We start from the raw sequence: 16,444 nt of genomic DNA on the forward strand, positions 1-16,444 counted from the left end.
TCCTTCCACAGCAAGGAAAATGTGGTTTAATTCTACAAATTTACAAGCCAAGATGAAATAAAACGTGGAAAAGCAAACGAGGCGGGCAGCCCGAGACTCGAGGCGGAGATCCGCGGCCACGCCAGCCTGCGGGAGCTGCGACCAGGCAGAGCAGGGCCTGGGTCTGGACCCGTGTGCTGCCTCCGGCACCCGCCCTGGTCCCGGCCACGTCTTGCTGGGCGGCCCCCACGGGGCTGGAGTGGGCTCCGCGCCAGACCTCAGAACTTGAGGCTGAAGCCGGGGCCTGCGGCCGAGGCCCCCTGGCTGGTGGTCGTGAGGTGGAAGCCGGTCTCCTTCAGGTCGTCGTCGCCCTGGGGAGCAAGTGGCACTGTGGGGCCCCGGCCGGGCCGGCCTCGCCTCGGGGAGCCCCCACATCTTCCCTCCTCTGCCAGCCCGGCCCCTCACCAGCTGGCTGTACCCCAGGCCTCCCTCTGGGGGCCGTGGGCTTGTGCCACGCTTGACCCTTTGCTGCTCACTCTTGGCGGGCCACGTGGGGAACATCGAGGGGTCGATGGGGAGGGGGGTCTCTCGGAAATACTCATGCTTGAGGCCGTCCTCTGCACTGACTCTCCGCCCAGGGAAGTAGGTTAGGAACCTGGGGGAAGAAGAGCCCTTGGCGTTCAGCGGGGGTGGGGGTGGGGGTGTGAGGGCACGGGGGAGGGGCTGCGCCCACAGGTTCACACACTTGTTCATGAGGTCAAAGCCCTGGTCTGACAGCAGCGCCCCAAAGCGTTTGCGGAGGTTGTTGTAGGGATACTCGGTGAAGGTCATCTTCTTGACTGCGGGGAGGTCATTGTAGCCGGGCCAGATCTTCTCACTGGGGGTACCCAGGTCCTGAGAGAAAGACAGACAGACGAGTCTCAGAACGGCCCCTGGCCTGCACGGGAGGGTCCGGTCCCGGGTGCCAGCATGTACCAGGCAGGGCGCTTTGCAGGCAGGAGCCACAGACGCACCTTAAACACTTTGTTGATCTGATCGATTTCCGACTTCCCAGGAAAAAGCGGCTTCTGGGTCAGCAGCTCCCCAAAGATGCAGCCCACCGACCACATGTCCACAGCCGTGGAGTACTCCTGGGGGACCAGGGGTGCACTCAGGGGGCTGCATGAGCGGCGAGCACAGGTCAGGTCCCCCAGCCCCCAGCACTCACCTTGGCACCAAGCAGCAGCTCCGGGGCACGGTACCACAGGGTCACCACGACTGGGGTGTAGGCCTTCAGAGGGGACCCGTATTCCCTTGCCAGCCCAAAGTCCCCGACCTGCAAGGACCGAGGGCTGTGGGCGGCCACTGAGGCCCAGGTGGGGGCAGCCCTGAGGGGGAGCCGCGGGGACCCACCTTGAGGATGCCCGCGTGGCTGAGCAGCAGGTTGGAGGTCTTGAGGTCCCGGTGCAGGATCCAGTTATCGTGGAGATGCTTCACGCCGCGCAGCAGCTGGATCATCAGGGTCTTCACCTCCCCTAGAGGGCAGCGGGGTCACGGCCCTGGGTCATCTGCCTGCCGCGGCAGCGACCAGGCACCCCAGGGCACATCCGAGCGCGCCCGGCTCAGCACGGCCCTGGGGGGCGTGCACGTGCACAGCGGGAGCGTGTCAGTTACAGGGTCAGGGACGCGCCTGCGGCCCAGGTGGCCCGAGGGTGGGCGGTTCCCGTTGGGGGACAGCAGAGGGCCGCGGCGGCAGGAGTGACTCAGGACCGTGCCCACCGTGCCGCGGGCCCCACCTGGCAAGAAAGGCTGCTTCATGGTCTCCATCAGACTCTTGAGGTCGTGTTCCACGTAGTTCATCACGATGTAGATCTTGTCCATGTTGCTGCCCACAACGATTTCCTGAGAGACAAAAGGCAGCGGGTAGGTCACCTGGGGGTCCCCTCTCGGCCCCAGCCCGTGACCGCGGACTCCTGGGGCCTAGACGCACGCAGATGGCAGGGACCTGTTAGGGTCAGGTGTGGTAACCTTCAAGGGGCTGATGTGGCCGGGCCGTGAAGCCTCCGTTTTTGCACAACATGGGTGAGCGCGACCCCCAGGCTGCCCTTGGGGCACAGGCCCGGGAGGCCTTACCCGGACGGTGACGATGTTGGGGTGCTGTGCCTTAAGGATGGTGTTGATCTCCCTCAGAGATGTGATGGGAAAGCCCTCTTTCTCCTTCTCCATCTTCAGCCGCTTCAAAGCCACAATTTCATCTGCGAACAGTTGGGCGGCAGGTTGAGGACGCCTCCTTCCACACGTACGCACGCGGCTGGGGCTCGGGAGGGGTTCTTGTGCACAGAGGAGTCTTGTGTTTTTAAAACTTAATTTAATTTATTTATTTGACAGAGATCACAAGTAGGCAGAGAGGCAGGCAGAGAGAGAAGCAGGCTCCCTGCTGAGAGAGAGCCCGATGCGGGGGGACCACGGGACCATGACCCGAGCCGAAGGCAGAGGCTGAACCCACTGAGCCACTCCGGTGCCCCGAGAAGTCTTGTTTTAACGGATGATTCACATCCGCACCAAGAGAAAAAGCCCAAACCTGAATGAAACATGAGGCCTATTTCCAAACCAGCTTTCCTCCAAAACAGGTAAGGGTTTCCCATCCTCTCTGTCCCTGCTGTGGTTCGCCAGGAGACACCGCAAACCTCAACATCCCAACACAGAAACATTCACCAGGGTCTCAGGATCTCAAGTGGCCTCCCTGAGTTTCCAAGACCCAGATGCGGTGCCAGGGAAGCTTCCAGGCCACGGCTCACGCACCTGTTCAGGTGCTAGCACTCGAAGTGGACTCCACACCCCTCCCTGGAGCCGAGGCACCTGCCACCACAAGCAAGCAGCAGAGCCTCACGGTCAGGCTGACCTCTGGACTCCACAGACATCAAGAAGTCAACTGCTCAGGGGCCCGTGAGTCCTTAGCTGGTAAGGACCAGGTAAGGCGAGGCCGTGACTGGGCATCTGTGGAGGGAAGACTCCCAGGAGGGCAGGAACCATGTGTTCAATGACCTAGACTCTGAGGGTGCCAAGGGCCAGGATGGCCCGGGCTTGGATGTCAGTCCCTGCAAGCTCCCTGTGGCTTAGGCAGAACGCCCGGCCTGCCTCCCTCCCAGAGTCCTCGTGGGCCCAGCAAGACTGTGCAGGGGAAACACACCAGGCCTGAGAAAGTACGGTGGGAATGCCCAAGGACAGTGCTCCTCAGGAGATTCCTTCCTGCCCGAGGAGAGGTTCTCTGTGCCACCTCGCTCCTGCCCCACATCTCCCTCCCCCCACCCTGGGGGACCACGCGATACTGCACGCACCTGTTTTCTTGTCCTTTGCTCTGTACACCACCCCGTAAGTGCCTTCCTCGATCCTGTTCAGGCACTGGAACTCCTCCACGCTGCGACAACCCTGGAAGGAAGCACGCCGTGAGGACGCCGCGGCCGCGCTCACACCAGCACGGAGCTGGGGCAGCAGGCCCTGCCCCCAAGCGTCTGGGGGGCGGTGCCCAGCGGCCCTCCCGCCCGGCTTCCTCAGTGAGCAGTGCTCCTGGATCAAGAAATAAAACCACCTGCCACAAAACCCGGTCTGCCTGCTCTGTGCTAAGATAACACCAGGGATGACACTGCCAAAGCCCCGGCACCTTCCCCTGCGGGACGGGTGACCCGGTGGCAGGTGCCCACAGCAGAGGCCCCACTCTCAACCCCCAGCCCCATCCACCGTCAGCCAAGCCGAGCCAGCCCTGGGGTGCAGGGACGCCGGACCTGCAGGGCAGGGAGGTACTTGGGCAGCTCCTGTTTGAGTTCAATGGGTGACAAGGCGGGAGAGTCGGGCACAAAGTCGCCTTCGGTCAGGGCGCTGCTCTGTGGAGTGCCCTCGCCGGCTTCTTCCTCCCCTTCCTCACTTTCTCCGGAGTCTCGGTCAAATCGGGACTCTGGAACTTCAAACGTTAAACCCAACTGTGGAACCAGGAATAAGCGATGTCATCGTCCCTCTCGTGCTCGGCGGGGGGAGGGGGAGGCACCAAGTACATGCCAGAGCCGCAGAGGCGACCCCAGATGTGTGTACCCCACCACTCTGGGCAGAGGGCACTGGGGTCTTGGGGTTCACCAGCTCAGCCGGGGCCTGGGAGCCGCTGACCGGAGCCAGGGCTCAAAGGCGGCACAGCCGGGACTCGTCTCTCGGGCCCTGAGGGCCCAGCCCGGCTGCTGCCCGCCCTGCCGTGTCTAAGCCACGGGGATGCCGGCCCTCCACGGTCACAAGCAGGTCGTCCCTCAGGGAGCCGGCTGCCTGTGCCTCGGGCGAGGGGTACGCACACAAGACGGTGACCTGCGGGCTTTGGAAAGGGTCACAGAGCTGAGGGGCAGCCGAGGGAAGGACTGCCTCGCGGGGGCGCCGCTCACCGACCAGGACGTGGTTCTCGCTGCCCCGCTCTCCGTCCTCACTCATCTCGTCCTCACTCACTTCCTCTGCAAGACAGAGCAGGCGGGCGTCTGCTCACACCTGCAGGCCCGGGCCCCGAAGGTTTGGGCTTAGCCTCTTTCTGGGGCTCTTCAGACCCTCCACGGGCACAAACAAGGGTCTGCTTTAGCTAACGAAAAGCAAGAACCGCTGTAAATAATCACTTTTGGGGTCTTATGGGAACCCCAGACACCAAAGCATTTCCCATTTGGGAGCATTTTTGAACGGAGAGCGCCGGTGATTCCTCCGAAGCCTGTCAGCACCGGAAGCGACCGTGGGAGCCCCGCGCCTCCTCACCGGCCGACTGTCCCGACGCGTCCTCGGAGTTGCTGCCCGTCTCCTCCTCCTCCTCCTCCTCCTCCTCCGACTCTTCGCTGCTGCTGCCCTCCTCCTCCTCCTCCTCCTCCTCCTCTTCCTCCTCCTCCTCCTCCTCCTCTTCCGAACCTGACCCCGACTCCGCTGTTGGAAGAAAACAGCTGGAAGCGCAGAGCGGGGACGAGGCCCCCCACCCCCGCGGAGCCGGCGCGGACCTGACGAGGACTCGGCAGAGCTGCTTTTCCTTTCACTGTCGCTGACGTCCTGCAGGTCGGACAGCAGGTCTCGCTCCTCCGTTTTCTCTTCTTTCACTTAGGAAACAAACCGTCAAAGTCGAACGCGGGAAGCGTCTGACCACAGACAAGACCCGACAGCATCTTCCCTGCAGAGGCCGGCTGGGGCCTGGGTGACACGCGCCCCCCCACTGGGCGGGAAGCCCGCTCTCGACCCCTCACGGGGCCTCCGACACACACAAGCTCCACACTAACGACGGGCCCGCCGTGGCTCCGGGAGTCCTACAGCCCATCTCACTGCACAACAAAAGCACGTTTTCGTGACGCCTTTGTTTGCCGAGCGCCGGGCCCCGCGCCCGCACCTGGCTTCCGGCCGTCTGTCAGCTCGAACCTCTCTCGGGGCGGCCGCAGCGGGCTGCGGCTCCAGTGACCGGCTTTCACCTTGTCGCCGTAGTCCTCTCTCATCGCTCGGTGATGCGCGGACACTGGGGCACAAAACACAGCGGGAGGCGGGGCTGGCGGCACCCTCTGCGGCAGGGCCCTGCCTCGGTCAGGTCTCCGCCGCACCCCTACCGGTGGTGACGCAGAACATGTGCTCATAGCTCTGGCGGCAGAGGCTGGAGGCTGTTCCTGAGGACCCACAAGGACCTTCCAGACTCCCTCCCCTCCACTGGTCAGAAAGGAAGGGGCCACGACCCACCTCTGCAAGCCTGTGCCGGGCCAGCGTGGGCAGCAGAAACGGCAGCCCAGCGCCGGGCCCGGGAAGGCCCCGCCACGCACCCTCGCCGCACCCCTCAAGTGCCCACGGCCTTCCTGGGCCCGGGACCGCATGGTCGGGCTCAACTGCTGAGCCCCGGGGCCTGCCCCCGTGTCGCAAGGCCACGGGCCAGAGCACCTCGTCCCTGAGTGAGCTCACCCCAGCCACAAGACGCGCCTGCCCCCACCTTCCCTGCGGGCCTCGCGCTCCTTCCGCCGCTCCTCCGCCCGCCGCTCCCGCTCCTTCTGCTCCCGCTGCTCCTTCTGCTGCTCCCGCATCTTCCGCTCCCGCTCCCGCTTCCTCTCCAGCTGCTCGAGGCGGTCCCTGCAAGGAGCACAGGCCAACGCTCTCTCGTTTCCCTTTTTCACCCCAAGCGCTTTCTGTGCATATTTAGAAATTGCCCATTTAGGTTATTCAAACCAGAAAGGGCTTCCTCAAAACCACCAACATCCAGAGCACACGTCCTGACAGACGCGAGAGAACCAAGCAAGGGGTGCCTGGGGTGGGGGGGTCAGTCTTGGTTTGGGCTCGGGTCATGACCTTGGGGTCAGGAGACTGAGCCCCGCGAAAGGCTCCACGGTCGGTGCAGACTCTGCTGACCTATCTCTGCCCCCCTCCCCGTTTGTACACTTTCTTTCTCTCAAATAAAAGTTGGTTTTTTTTTTAACATTTTTATCGATTTGACAGAGACTGAGAGATTGAGAGAGCGAGCTCACGCACAAGCAGCGGAAGAGCAGGCAGAGGGGCCCAGTAGGCTCCCCACCAAGCAGGGAACCCGATGTGGGGCTTGATCCCAGAAGCCAGAATCCTGCCCTGGGCTGAAGACGGAGGCTTCACTGACGGAGCCACCCAGGCGCCCCTCAGATGAAGAGAGTCTTTAAAAAAGAAGAAGAAAGGGGCGCTTGGGTGGCTCTGCCTTTGGCTCGGGTCATGACCTTGGGGGCCTGGGATTGAGCCCCGCATCGGGCTCTCTGCTCGGCGGGAGCTTCCCTTCCTCGCCCTCTGCCTGCCCCTCTGCCTGCCTGTGACCCCTCTGTCAAATGAACGAACAGAATCCTTAAAGAAGAGGAGGAGGAAGAAAGCAAATGCACCCGGAGCCCAATGCTTCCGGACGCCGGTCGGGCGGGCCTGCTAGGCATGGCCGGCAGCACAGCTTACATCCACCTTTATGGCGGTCTGGGTCTTCAGGGGCGACAGCGAGGAGGGACGAGTCCACCTGGGGAAGGTGTGGAGGATCTGGACGCAGGCCTGGGCCCTGTCCCTCCTCCTCACTGGATTCTGTGGCAGACGGACCCCCAGGAGATTCGCCAGCCCAGCAGGCCCGAGTGTGGCATGTGAAGGGCAGCGGGCAAAAGCTGCTTCATGAAGGCGGCGAGTCGCCAGGGACCGCACGCGCGGCCCGCCCCACAACACAGGCAAACAGTGCAAATGGGCCAGTGGCAGTGAACTTTCAGATACGTCCGAATATAAAGGAGCCAGTACGCTGAAAAAGAAGAAAGTACGCCCCAGTATACCCCAACAGAAATGAGCACGAACAATGGCGAAAATGGAACAAGGCCCGCGGTCCAGTCCCTGGGCCTGTGCTGACTCTGGGGCCCATCAGAGGGCCCTGCTGCGGAAGCCCAGGATTCTAGGAACGATTCTTAAGTGCCGAGTCCAAACTGTTGTGAGATAAAAGCTGTAACGGAACAGGAGGCCCAACCAGAGAATTCCATTTTTCATAAACTTATGAAGTCGTGCAACGACTCTGCACGCTAGTTCCTGGCAGGCCCCCTCGCGCCCACCGGTGGCCAGCTCTTCGCCTGCCCCACCAGCCTGATTCTTTGTGTTTGGGATTCTGTGGATACTCCTTCTGCTTTCTTTGGGTTGAGTCTGCCTCTCTCTTCTGCTAAGGGTAGAGGCTCGGCTGCTGACCTGACAACTTTGCTGTTCTCAGTGCCTAAAAGCCAAACATCCCACTCCACGCACAGCCTTTTCTGCATCACTAACTCTGGGCATCCTGCTTCTGTTTTCATTCCGTTCAAAATGTTGTTTTTTCTTCTTCCAGTAGGTTTCATGCTCAACCTGCGGAGCATGTTGGAGATGCCCAACGTGCGGCTTGAACTCAAGACCCTGAGACCAAGACCCGAGTTGAGATCAAGTCGGAAGCTTGACCGACTGAGCCCCCAACGCACTTGTGTTTCCTTTTCATTTATTTGGGCCATAGGTTATTCAGAAAAGGACGGTGGGATTTCTAAACATTTGAGGATTCCCTCAAGTTTGTTTCTTTGTGTTGATTTCTACTTTAACCCTTTTGTGGGAAGAGGGTATACTTTGTACGACCTCAGTTCTCAGATCTGAAACCCGCTGTGTGGCCCACGCAAGATCCACGCGGCACAACCTTCCCTTTCCGAGTGTGTAGCCTGCAGCTGGCTGTGGGGCGCAGCGTGCAAGGTCAGTGAGACCGAGCCTGTGCAGGCTACTTTCCGGATGTTTTACATCCTCCTCTCTGGTTGTTCTGCCAACAGGGACAACACGGTATTGAAACTGCAACTGGCACTGACGGACGACCCACTTCTCCCGTCAGCGGTCAGGCACATACACGTTTGCTGCCATCACTCCCTTCTGCGGTACGGACCCTCTGTCACTGGGAAGCCCTGTGTCGGCGCGGGTCTGACTTCTGTCAGGTAACTGATGTCGCGCCTGACCACTTGCGCTCTGCGGCTGCTGTGGGTGTGGGACATCTCTGTCCGTATGTTTACTTTTGACTTATTTTTGTCGTGGACTAAGAGGTTCTCTTTATAGACAATGTACTGGATCTTGCTTTGCTGTCGAAGAACCTCTCCTCTGGGGTACACAAAGCACTCCACGTTTCATGTAATTATGGATTTGGCTGAATTTGCTTTCTGTTACTGTTTGAATTTTATGCCTTCCGTCTTTTTGGTTTAAGTAAGGCTCTCCAGAAAACCCTGCCGAGTCCCGTGTGCACTAGTCCGTCCGTCTCTTCGTGGCTGCTCCAGGATGGGCATCTTCTCAGACTGACTTCATCCCAGGGAACGCCGGAGCCCCGTGCACAACGGCTCGGGCCCTCCCCGTCTCCGTGCAACCCACACGCGTGGGGTCACACCACAGCATTTCACCCACCAGCGTTTCATGCAATCGTGTCTCTTATGGATATTCAGATGTGAGAAGAAACATTTGTAGATTCTGTTACGTCAACTTGAGCCTTTACCATTCCCAGTGCTCGTCTTTCCTTCCTGAATCTGATACCTTCTGCTGTCATTTCCACTCAACATGAAGGTCTTCCTTGAGTATTTAAGGCAGGTCTTGTTAATAATGAATTCCACTGGTTTATCTTTCTTATTCCCCTCACTTTGGAAGAAGAATTTTGCTGGATACAAAATTCCTGGTTGCCAGGCTTTCTTTCAGCAGTGGGGCCTGCCAGGCCACCGCCTTCTGGCCCCCACTGACTTTGAGAAGTCAGCCATCAATCACACTGAAGCCCACCTTCTATGTAGATTTTTCTCCTGCTTCCTTTCAGGATTTTTCTCTGGCTTTCAGCAGTTTCACTGTGATGTCAGTCTATGAATCCTACTTGGGGTACTGAGCTTCTAGGATGTGTAGATAAATGCTTGTCATCAAATCTGGGACGTTCTCGGGCATCGTTTAAAAAAACATCTTTGTGCTGCTTCCCTCTTCTCTCCTGGGACCACCAATTACATGGGTGTGGGAAGAACAGATGCTGTCCCACAGATTTTTTTTTTTAAACATTTTATTTACTTATTTGACAGATAGAGATCACAAGTAGGCAGAGAGGCAGAGAGAGAGAGAGAGAGAGAGAGACAGGAGGAAGCAGGCTCCCCGCTGAGCAGAGAGCCCGATTTGGGGCTCGATCCCAGGAGCCTGGGATCATGACCTGAGTTGAAGGCAGAGGCTTTAACTGAGCCACCCAGGCAGCCCAAGTCCCACAGATCTTTGAGGCTCTGTTCATCCTTTGTTAATTCTCTCCATTCTTCAAAAAGCCTAATTTCTATTGCTCCATTTCAAGTTCCTTGCTAATGTGGAACACTCAGTTTCGACCGACGCTTTTCTTCCTTCATACAGAGTCACACTTTCCTATTTCTTTTATGTTTTAAAACCTTTTGTTGAAAACTGGACATACTTCAGGGGTGCCTGGTGACTCAGTGGGTTAAAGCCTCTGCCTTCAGCTTGGGTCGTGGGTTTTGGGCTCCTGGGATGGAGCACCCCCGTCAGGCTCTCTGCGCTGCGGGGAGCCTGCTTCCCCACCTCTCTCTGCCTACTTGTGATCTTTGTTGAATAAATAAATAAAAATCTTAAGAAAAAAAAAAAAAGAAAGAAAGAAAACTGGACATATTTCAGGGGCACTCTAACAAATTTTTTTCTTTTTAAGACGTTGAGTGAGTGAGAGACAGCGCGCGCACACATGCAGGGGAAGCAGCAGGCAGAGGGAGAGGCAGACTCCCCGCTGAGCAGGGAGGCCAACGCAGGGCTTGATCCCATGACCCTGGGCTGAAGGCAGACATTTAACCGACTAAATGACCCAGGCGGCCCTCTAACAAAAATCTTAAAAAAAAGAAAGAAGAGAGAGAGAGAGAGAGAGAGAGAGAGAGAGAGAACTGGACATTTCGAGTAACACATTGTAGCAAGTTTGGACTCTCATTTTTCCTCTTAGTTGCTGTTTGGTAACACGCGGTGCTAATCTGTGAACTCCATCTCCCGACTAGAGTGCGGCCACTGCTCTTTTTTTTGGATACGTTTTTTATTTTCAAGCTTGGCTTCCTCGGGTCACCGCTGTGTGTGCACAGCTGCACGGTCAGCCCGTCCTAAACGGAGTCAGCACAGAGCCGGGCAAACGTGGGTGATTCACATGCTGGCCATGAACCTGGCCACAAAGCTCCGCTCACCTTGTGATCTCCGACCTTCACCTGAAGACTCCGTTTGCCCCGCCCCACACCACCTCCTCGAGAACAAAGGCTCTTCTCACACCTTTCTCAGTTCACCCCTTCGGCCTTTGTTGCCGGGAATGTCAGCAATATCCACCCTCCTACTTCTCCCTTCCTTGTAGCAGGCCAGCCACCAAGCTTTCTCTGGAAATGACCGCAACTGCCAGAGGTGGCCCTCTTATTCACATCTGGCCCTTATGAACAGATCTGGGCCTATACAGATGCTTTCCTCTAGGAATCTGAGCCCACAGGGGTGTACTTGGAGACAAAGGTCCAAGAGCCTGGTGTCTCAGCTCCCAGGCCTTTGGATTTCCCTTTGTTTTGTCTGAAAGAACTACAGTGTAACCTGCAGTCTAGTCTTTCAGAGAACCCCGAGCAATGTATTCCCTTAGTTTTCCTGGCTTAGGCCACCGAGAACAGAGCTTGGTACAGACCATGCACTCCGTAAGTACTTCTGCAGAAATCACCCTAAACCAGACTTCTCTTGGGTGTAGATTGTGTGTCAGAACTCCTATACGTGCACTGGGCTATCTCCAAGAGAGAGAGAGCACCCCCGCCGCGTCCTCTCAAGAGGCGCACCCCACCCTCACGCATCAAGCTCAGAGTGTTCCAGCTCCTCTTCCCGCACTGTCAGCTGAGAGGCCCAGGAAGATTACCTCTCCTCTACCTTCCTTCCCTCTTCACTGTTAGGCGTTTGGCCCCAAAACTTCATTCCTTTGTCTGAATTCCCACCTCAGACCCAGCTCCTGCCAGCAATGCCCCTTCCTTCAGGTCCACATCACACTCTTACACGGAATCTCGGGCAACTGCTGGCCTGGCCTGGCTCCTAAGCACCTTCCCCAGCAGCTTCCACCCGGAGAAACCGACACCCAGAGTTCCATTCCCTTCATCATCTTTTCTCAGGAAGATTCACACCTATTTCTGTCTTTCAGGTACAGTAAAAACTTAATCCCGGGGCGCCTGGGTGGCTCAGCTGAAGCCTGTGCCTTCAGCTCGGGTCATGATCCCAGAGTCCTGGGATCAAGCCCCACACTGGGCTCTCTGCTCCGCGGGGAGTCTGCTTCCCCCCACCCTCTCTGCCTGCCTCTCTGTCTGCTTGTGATCTCGGTCTGTCAAATAACTAAATAAAATCTTTAAAAAAGAAAACAAAACTTAATCCCTTCAGGACAAATCTCTTGACAAGCACCACCCCACGTTCACTGCACTGGGACTCTGGGCCCATAAACCACTTCCGTGTCACATCTGTGTTATGCTGCCAGGTCACTATGTGTCAAGATGGTCTCTTCTGCCACTCTGACAGCCTGCTATACCCAGGAGTGCTCCATCTGGGCTCCTTAAAAATGTGTTCCCTCTGGGGCACCTGAGTGGCTCAGTGGGTTAAGCCTCTGCCTTCGGCTCAGGTCATGATTCCAGGGTCCTGGGATCGAGCCCCGCATCGGGCTGTCTGCTCCGCGGAGAGCCTGCTTCCTCCTCTCTCTCTCTCTCTGCCTGCCTCTCTGTCTACTTGTGATCTCTGTCTGCCAAATAAATAAATAAAATCTTTTAAAAAAAAAAAAAAAAAAAAATGTGTTCCCTCACCTCTCCCTTCTGGAGTGTTCCCGGGCCATCTCCCTCCTCTTCTGCCTCTCCCACTCCCGACGAGCCTTGTCCTGCTCCTCGCGGTGCCGTTTCCGGCGCTCGTGCTCTCGCTCCTTGTCCTTCGCTCTGGCGTGCTTCCCTAAGGAGAAACAAAGTGTTACGCAAAGGGGCCCGATTCCCAAAACATAATTTGCAAATACACAGTGAAGAGAAGCATTTTAATTAATGACTGGAGCCTCCAAATCAGGGGAAAATAAGGTGGTGACCACTGAATAGAATTGTAACTTCATCCTGTCTTTCAACTTTCTGTATTAAATAACCTACGACTGGATGACAGCTGAGCCCTGAACACAGGGCAGGGGCACACGTGCCCCGACGCAGCCGGAAACCCAAGGGTAATTATGAGTCCTGAGCACTCGACTACGAACAGCCTACTGCCGACCAGAGGCTTTACTGACGACGTGTCTTCTGGGTCACATGTGTTCCCTACTGTACTCTAACAACTGCGTGAGCGATATCCAAAAGATTACTGTCAGAGAAACAAGAAGGGAAAGTGCATTTACGGCGCCGTCCTGCAGTTACTAGGAAACATCCATGTACAAGCGGACCATGGAGTTCCAGCCCGTGCTGTTCCAGGGTCAGCTGTACACCAGTCCCGTAATGAAGCACCACCACCAGCATCGTTCGTCAAGAACGCAGGACAGAGCGCAACTCCTGGTGGATTTCCATCTTGTGTGACACACCACGCACATCAACTGCTTTTGTAACAATGACACCTAAACCGGGTGCCAGGGCCATGTTTCCCAACACCCTAAGAACCCTTAATAATGGTGGGAGATCAAACCCAATGGGACTTGATCAAGGATCTTTCTTTCTTCAGGTAATTCAACACTGAATCGCTATAAAAAATACAAACAAATCCCCTACATTTGTCGAATTAACATAGTATTACATTTAAATGAACTAACCCACAACAATGTAAGAAGGAGAAAAAGACACCAGAAGAAAAATGATACAGCTATTTGGAATGATCTATAATAAATTTAGGCTTTCAGCTAAAATTTTACTTTCTCTTTTCTTTCAACTGTCCTCTGGATGAATCAGCAGATCGTGATCCAGGAAACACACCACACCTGAACATGATACCAAAAAGAAGTAGAAGTAAAAATAAGAAAAACTTCTGTACCCCCTTCTGCTGAATGGCTACGATGCCTACGTTTCTCTTTCCTCTTTTCATCTTTCCTGTGATGAGCCTTTTCTTTCCGAGACACTTGCTGCGGAGGTTTGATAGCCAAAGAGTCATCCTCCTCGCCTCTGAAATACACGACAGCATCACATCACGCTCGAGAGTCACGCGGGGAGTCAGGGCGCTGCGGAGCTCCTCCGCCCCAGAAACACGCACTGTTCAGAACACAGGAGTTCCATCTGACCCATCATTTTAAGCACTGTTAGCGATTAAACTTAAGCCAAAACGGATTATCAAATACAGACTCAGATCAGAAGTGTAAGTGAAAAATCAACATCCACATGGAACAGTCAGTCCCAGGGAAGCTTAGGGGGCGATGGACATGTTCATTACCATGACCACAACTGCACAAGTATGGACAAGTATCTCAAACCGCACGCTCCGTGTATACATACATACACACACCTTATCGTTTACGTCTCAGTAAAGGTGTTAAGATACAGGTAGCACAATCTTAATAAAACTTAATGACCCCAAAGGGTCCCTCAACAATATCTTCAGCTGCCTGTAGGACTGGAACCCCAGAAGACTTGATCTATGCCTCTGTACCTTACTTCCTGGTCACGTTGGCTTTAACTCTCTGATGATGGATCATTTGGTGCTGACCATGTGTACAAGAACGAATCAAAAATATAAATAAAAATCCTTACAAATAAGTAAACAAATGAATAAATGTAGCTTGTGGTTGGTGTGAGCTTAACTGAAGGCTGAGTGCAAGGAAAGAGATACACACTCAGCCGGACTTTGCTAAGACGGGTGAGGGGGACAGTGATCACACAGAGTCCGCCTCGACTGGGAGGCAAACCTGAGGTCACAACTACAAACGTTTCCCAAGTAATGCGGAGAAGAGCCCAACGGCCCCCAGCTCCGTGGTGGGACCCAACCTGCGGGAAGCGAAGAGCACGTGCGGCCTGGACCGCCCCCCTGGCGGAGCCCCTCGCCCCCACCTGTCTTCCATGGAGTCCTCTCGTCTGTACGGTGAGTTCCGGATCGTAATCTCCATGCGGTGGTCCCTCAGCTCCCCTTCCTCAAGGGAATCCCGCTTGGAATCGCGGTCATCAGACTAAAGCAAGGAGAAAGACATTTCGTCTCAGCACGTCTTCTGGGCGGCAGACAGCCTGCCCGCTTCCGAAAACGCGTCTCCCTCCCGCTCTGAAGGCGCAGTGCTCCTTCCCGCCGGCGCTCACGGAGCCGAAGGGAACTCTGGAAACCCGGCCTGACCTGGGAAGTCGGAGCCAGCGCGGCGCCGCCGGTACTCGACTCCAGGCCGAGCGGCCCGTGTCCTCGCACCCGACCCGCTGCCAGGCGCGCCCCGCGCCGGCCGTTCAGCCGCGAGCCGCGACTGCGGCGCCCCAAGCCTACTCCGGCCGGCACCGCGCACAGCTCCCGGGTCCTCCGGACGGCGTCACACAAACCGGGAAGGGAGCGAAGGAGGAAACGCTAACCCCAAGGCGGCCTCCCGGCGGACTGAGCCGGACACGGTGCCACCGGCGCGCGAGCACCGCGGGGCCGAGTCCATCCGCGCCAGGACGCAGGCTCTCGGCGCGGGCCCCGCCGACCGGCCGCAGCGCGGCAGCTGCACGTCGTCGCCGAGCTCGGCCGGGCTCGGGCTCCCCTGTGACCGCGGGGGGCCGGCGGCACCGGCGCGAACTCGCGCTGCTCCAACGGGACAAGGAGCGCAAAGAAACGGATCGTCCTCGGGAAAAGCTCGCACCGGGGCCGCGGCTTACGTTTTTCAGCCGTTTGATCTCCGCTTTCTCCTCCTGCTCCTTCCGCCGCTTCTTCTCCTGCAGGATCTCATCTAACGTCTTCACCTTCCAGGAGTCCTTCTCATCCCCCATTGGCGTGAGGGCGCTGCGGAGGCACAGCCGGCCCGTCAGGACGCGGCGCCCCGGCCCCGGCTCGCGCCGCCTCCGACACGCAGCCCCGCGGGGGCAGCGCCGCCCGCGCTCGGACCGCCGTCGCGGGGGCATCCCCGACGGCCCGGGGCGCGCCCTCGCCCGCGGTTACCTTTCCGCCAGAGCTCACGGCAGCCCCGCCGGGGGCTACATGAGATCCTCCGTGCGGAGCTCGCGGCGCGCTCCCCGTCCTCCCCGCGCACCGGGCTGGCCGTCAGGAGGGTCCGGGAGCCGGGCTGGGGCGCTGCGACACGGCCGCGACGCCGGGACCCTCGCCCCCTGGGCTCAGCCGCCACGAGCCGGGGTTCGGGCCCGACGCCGCCTCAACCCCCAGCTCCGCGCGGGGCGACGAGGCGGGAAGCGACGCCCGGACGCGAGAGGTCAGGGAGCTGGCTGCGCCCGCCGCTCGTTCCGGCCCTCCGCCACTCACCCCTGCACCGCTGCTGCTGCCGCCGCCACCGCCGCCACCGGTCCCGGAGCCTGAGGAGAAACAGCGCCCGGCGCGCGCCAGTAGCGTCGCCACTTCCTGCGTCGGCGCCGGCTGATGACACACGGAGGCGGAGCCCGCCGCCCGCTCCGACCGAGGGCATCCGGCGCGCTGGTGGCGTCACTTCCGTCCTGGAATTCCCGCGGCAGTTCCCCGCCCCCCGGGCAGCCCCCGCCCGGGACCCGTCGGCGCCTGGCACGTCGCTGGGCCCCGTGCCCGTCCCTGTCCCGCCCGGCGCCAGGCCGGCCTGCGTGGTTTCGGGGGGGACACAGAGACAGGGGAGGGGGCGGGAAGGTAGGCGTCCACACTATGGCGACCAGTTCGGGCATAAAGAGGGCGAGAGGGACAGGGGCCGGTCGCACTGGGCTCCTGGGGCCGGGGCCTCCCTCGCTTTTCTCCTTCGTGCTGAGAACTGCGGGCGCCCGCGGCTCGGACGCGCCGACACAGGAGGGGCCCCCGACGGCAACGCAGGCGGGCAGGGTTCGCTTTATCGTGCTTCGGCAGAACCGGAGCCCCGGGGTGGGCCGAGGCGCAGCGAGGTGTCCCCGCA

General features: G+C 58.4%; 1 protein-coding gene across 1 annotated transcript; it reads right to left on the reverse strand.

Moving 5' to 3' along the window:
• Window positions 1-181: 181 nt before the first annotated feature.
• Window positions 182-15,929, reverse strand: CDK11A (cyclin dependent kinase 11A). The gene is made up of 20 exons (XM_044236932.1): window positions 15,838-15,929; window positions 15,240-15,363; window positions 14,457-14,572; window positions 13,450-13,577; window positions 12,264-12,402; window positions 5,930-6,066; window positions 5,348-5,470; window positions 4,968-5,063; window positions 4,735-4,896; window positions 4,380-4,445; window positions 3,741-3,916; window positions 3,297-3,387; window positions 2,092-2,213; window positions 1,755-1,860; window positions 1,372-1,493; window positions 1,187-1,294; window positions 993-1,109; window positions 725-873; window positions 445-634; window positions 182-350 (listed from the first exon to the last, which is right to left on the reverse strand). Exons 2-20 carry the CDS (start codon window positions 15,348-15,350, stop codon window positions 258-260), a joined length of 2,352 nt encoding a protein of 783 aa, XP_044092867.1. The 5' UTR covers window positions 15,351-15,363; window positions 15,838-15,929; the 3' UTR covers window positions 182-257.
• Between the last annotated feature and the right edge of the window lie 515 nt (window positions 15,930-16,444).

The sequence above is a fragment of the Neovison vison genome, chromosome 2, assembly GCF_020171115.1.
Source record: "Neovison vison isolate M4711 chromosome 2, ASM_NN_V1, whole genome shotgun sequence".
NCBI lineage: Eukaryota > Metazoa > Chordata > Mammalia > Carnivora > Mustelidae > Neogale > Neogale vison.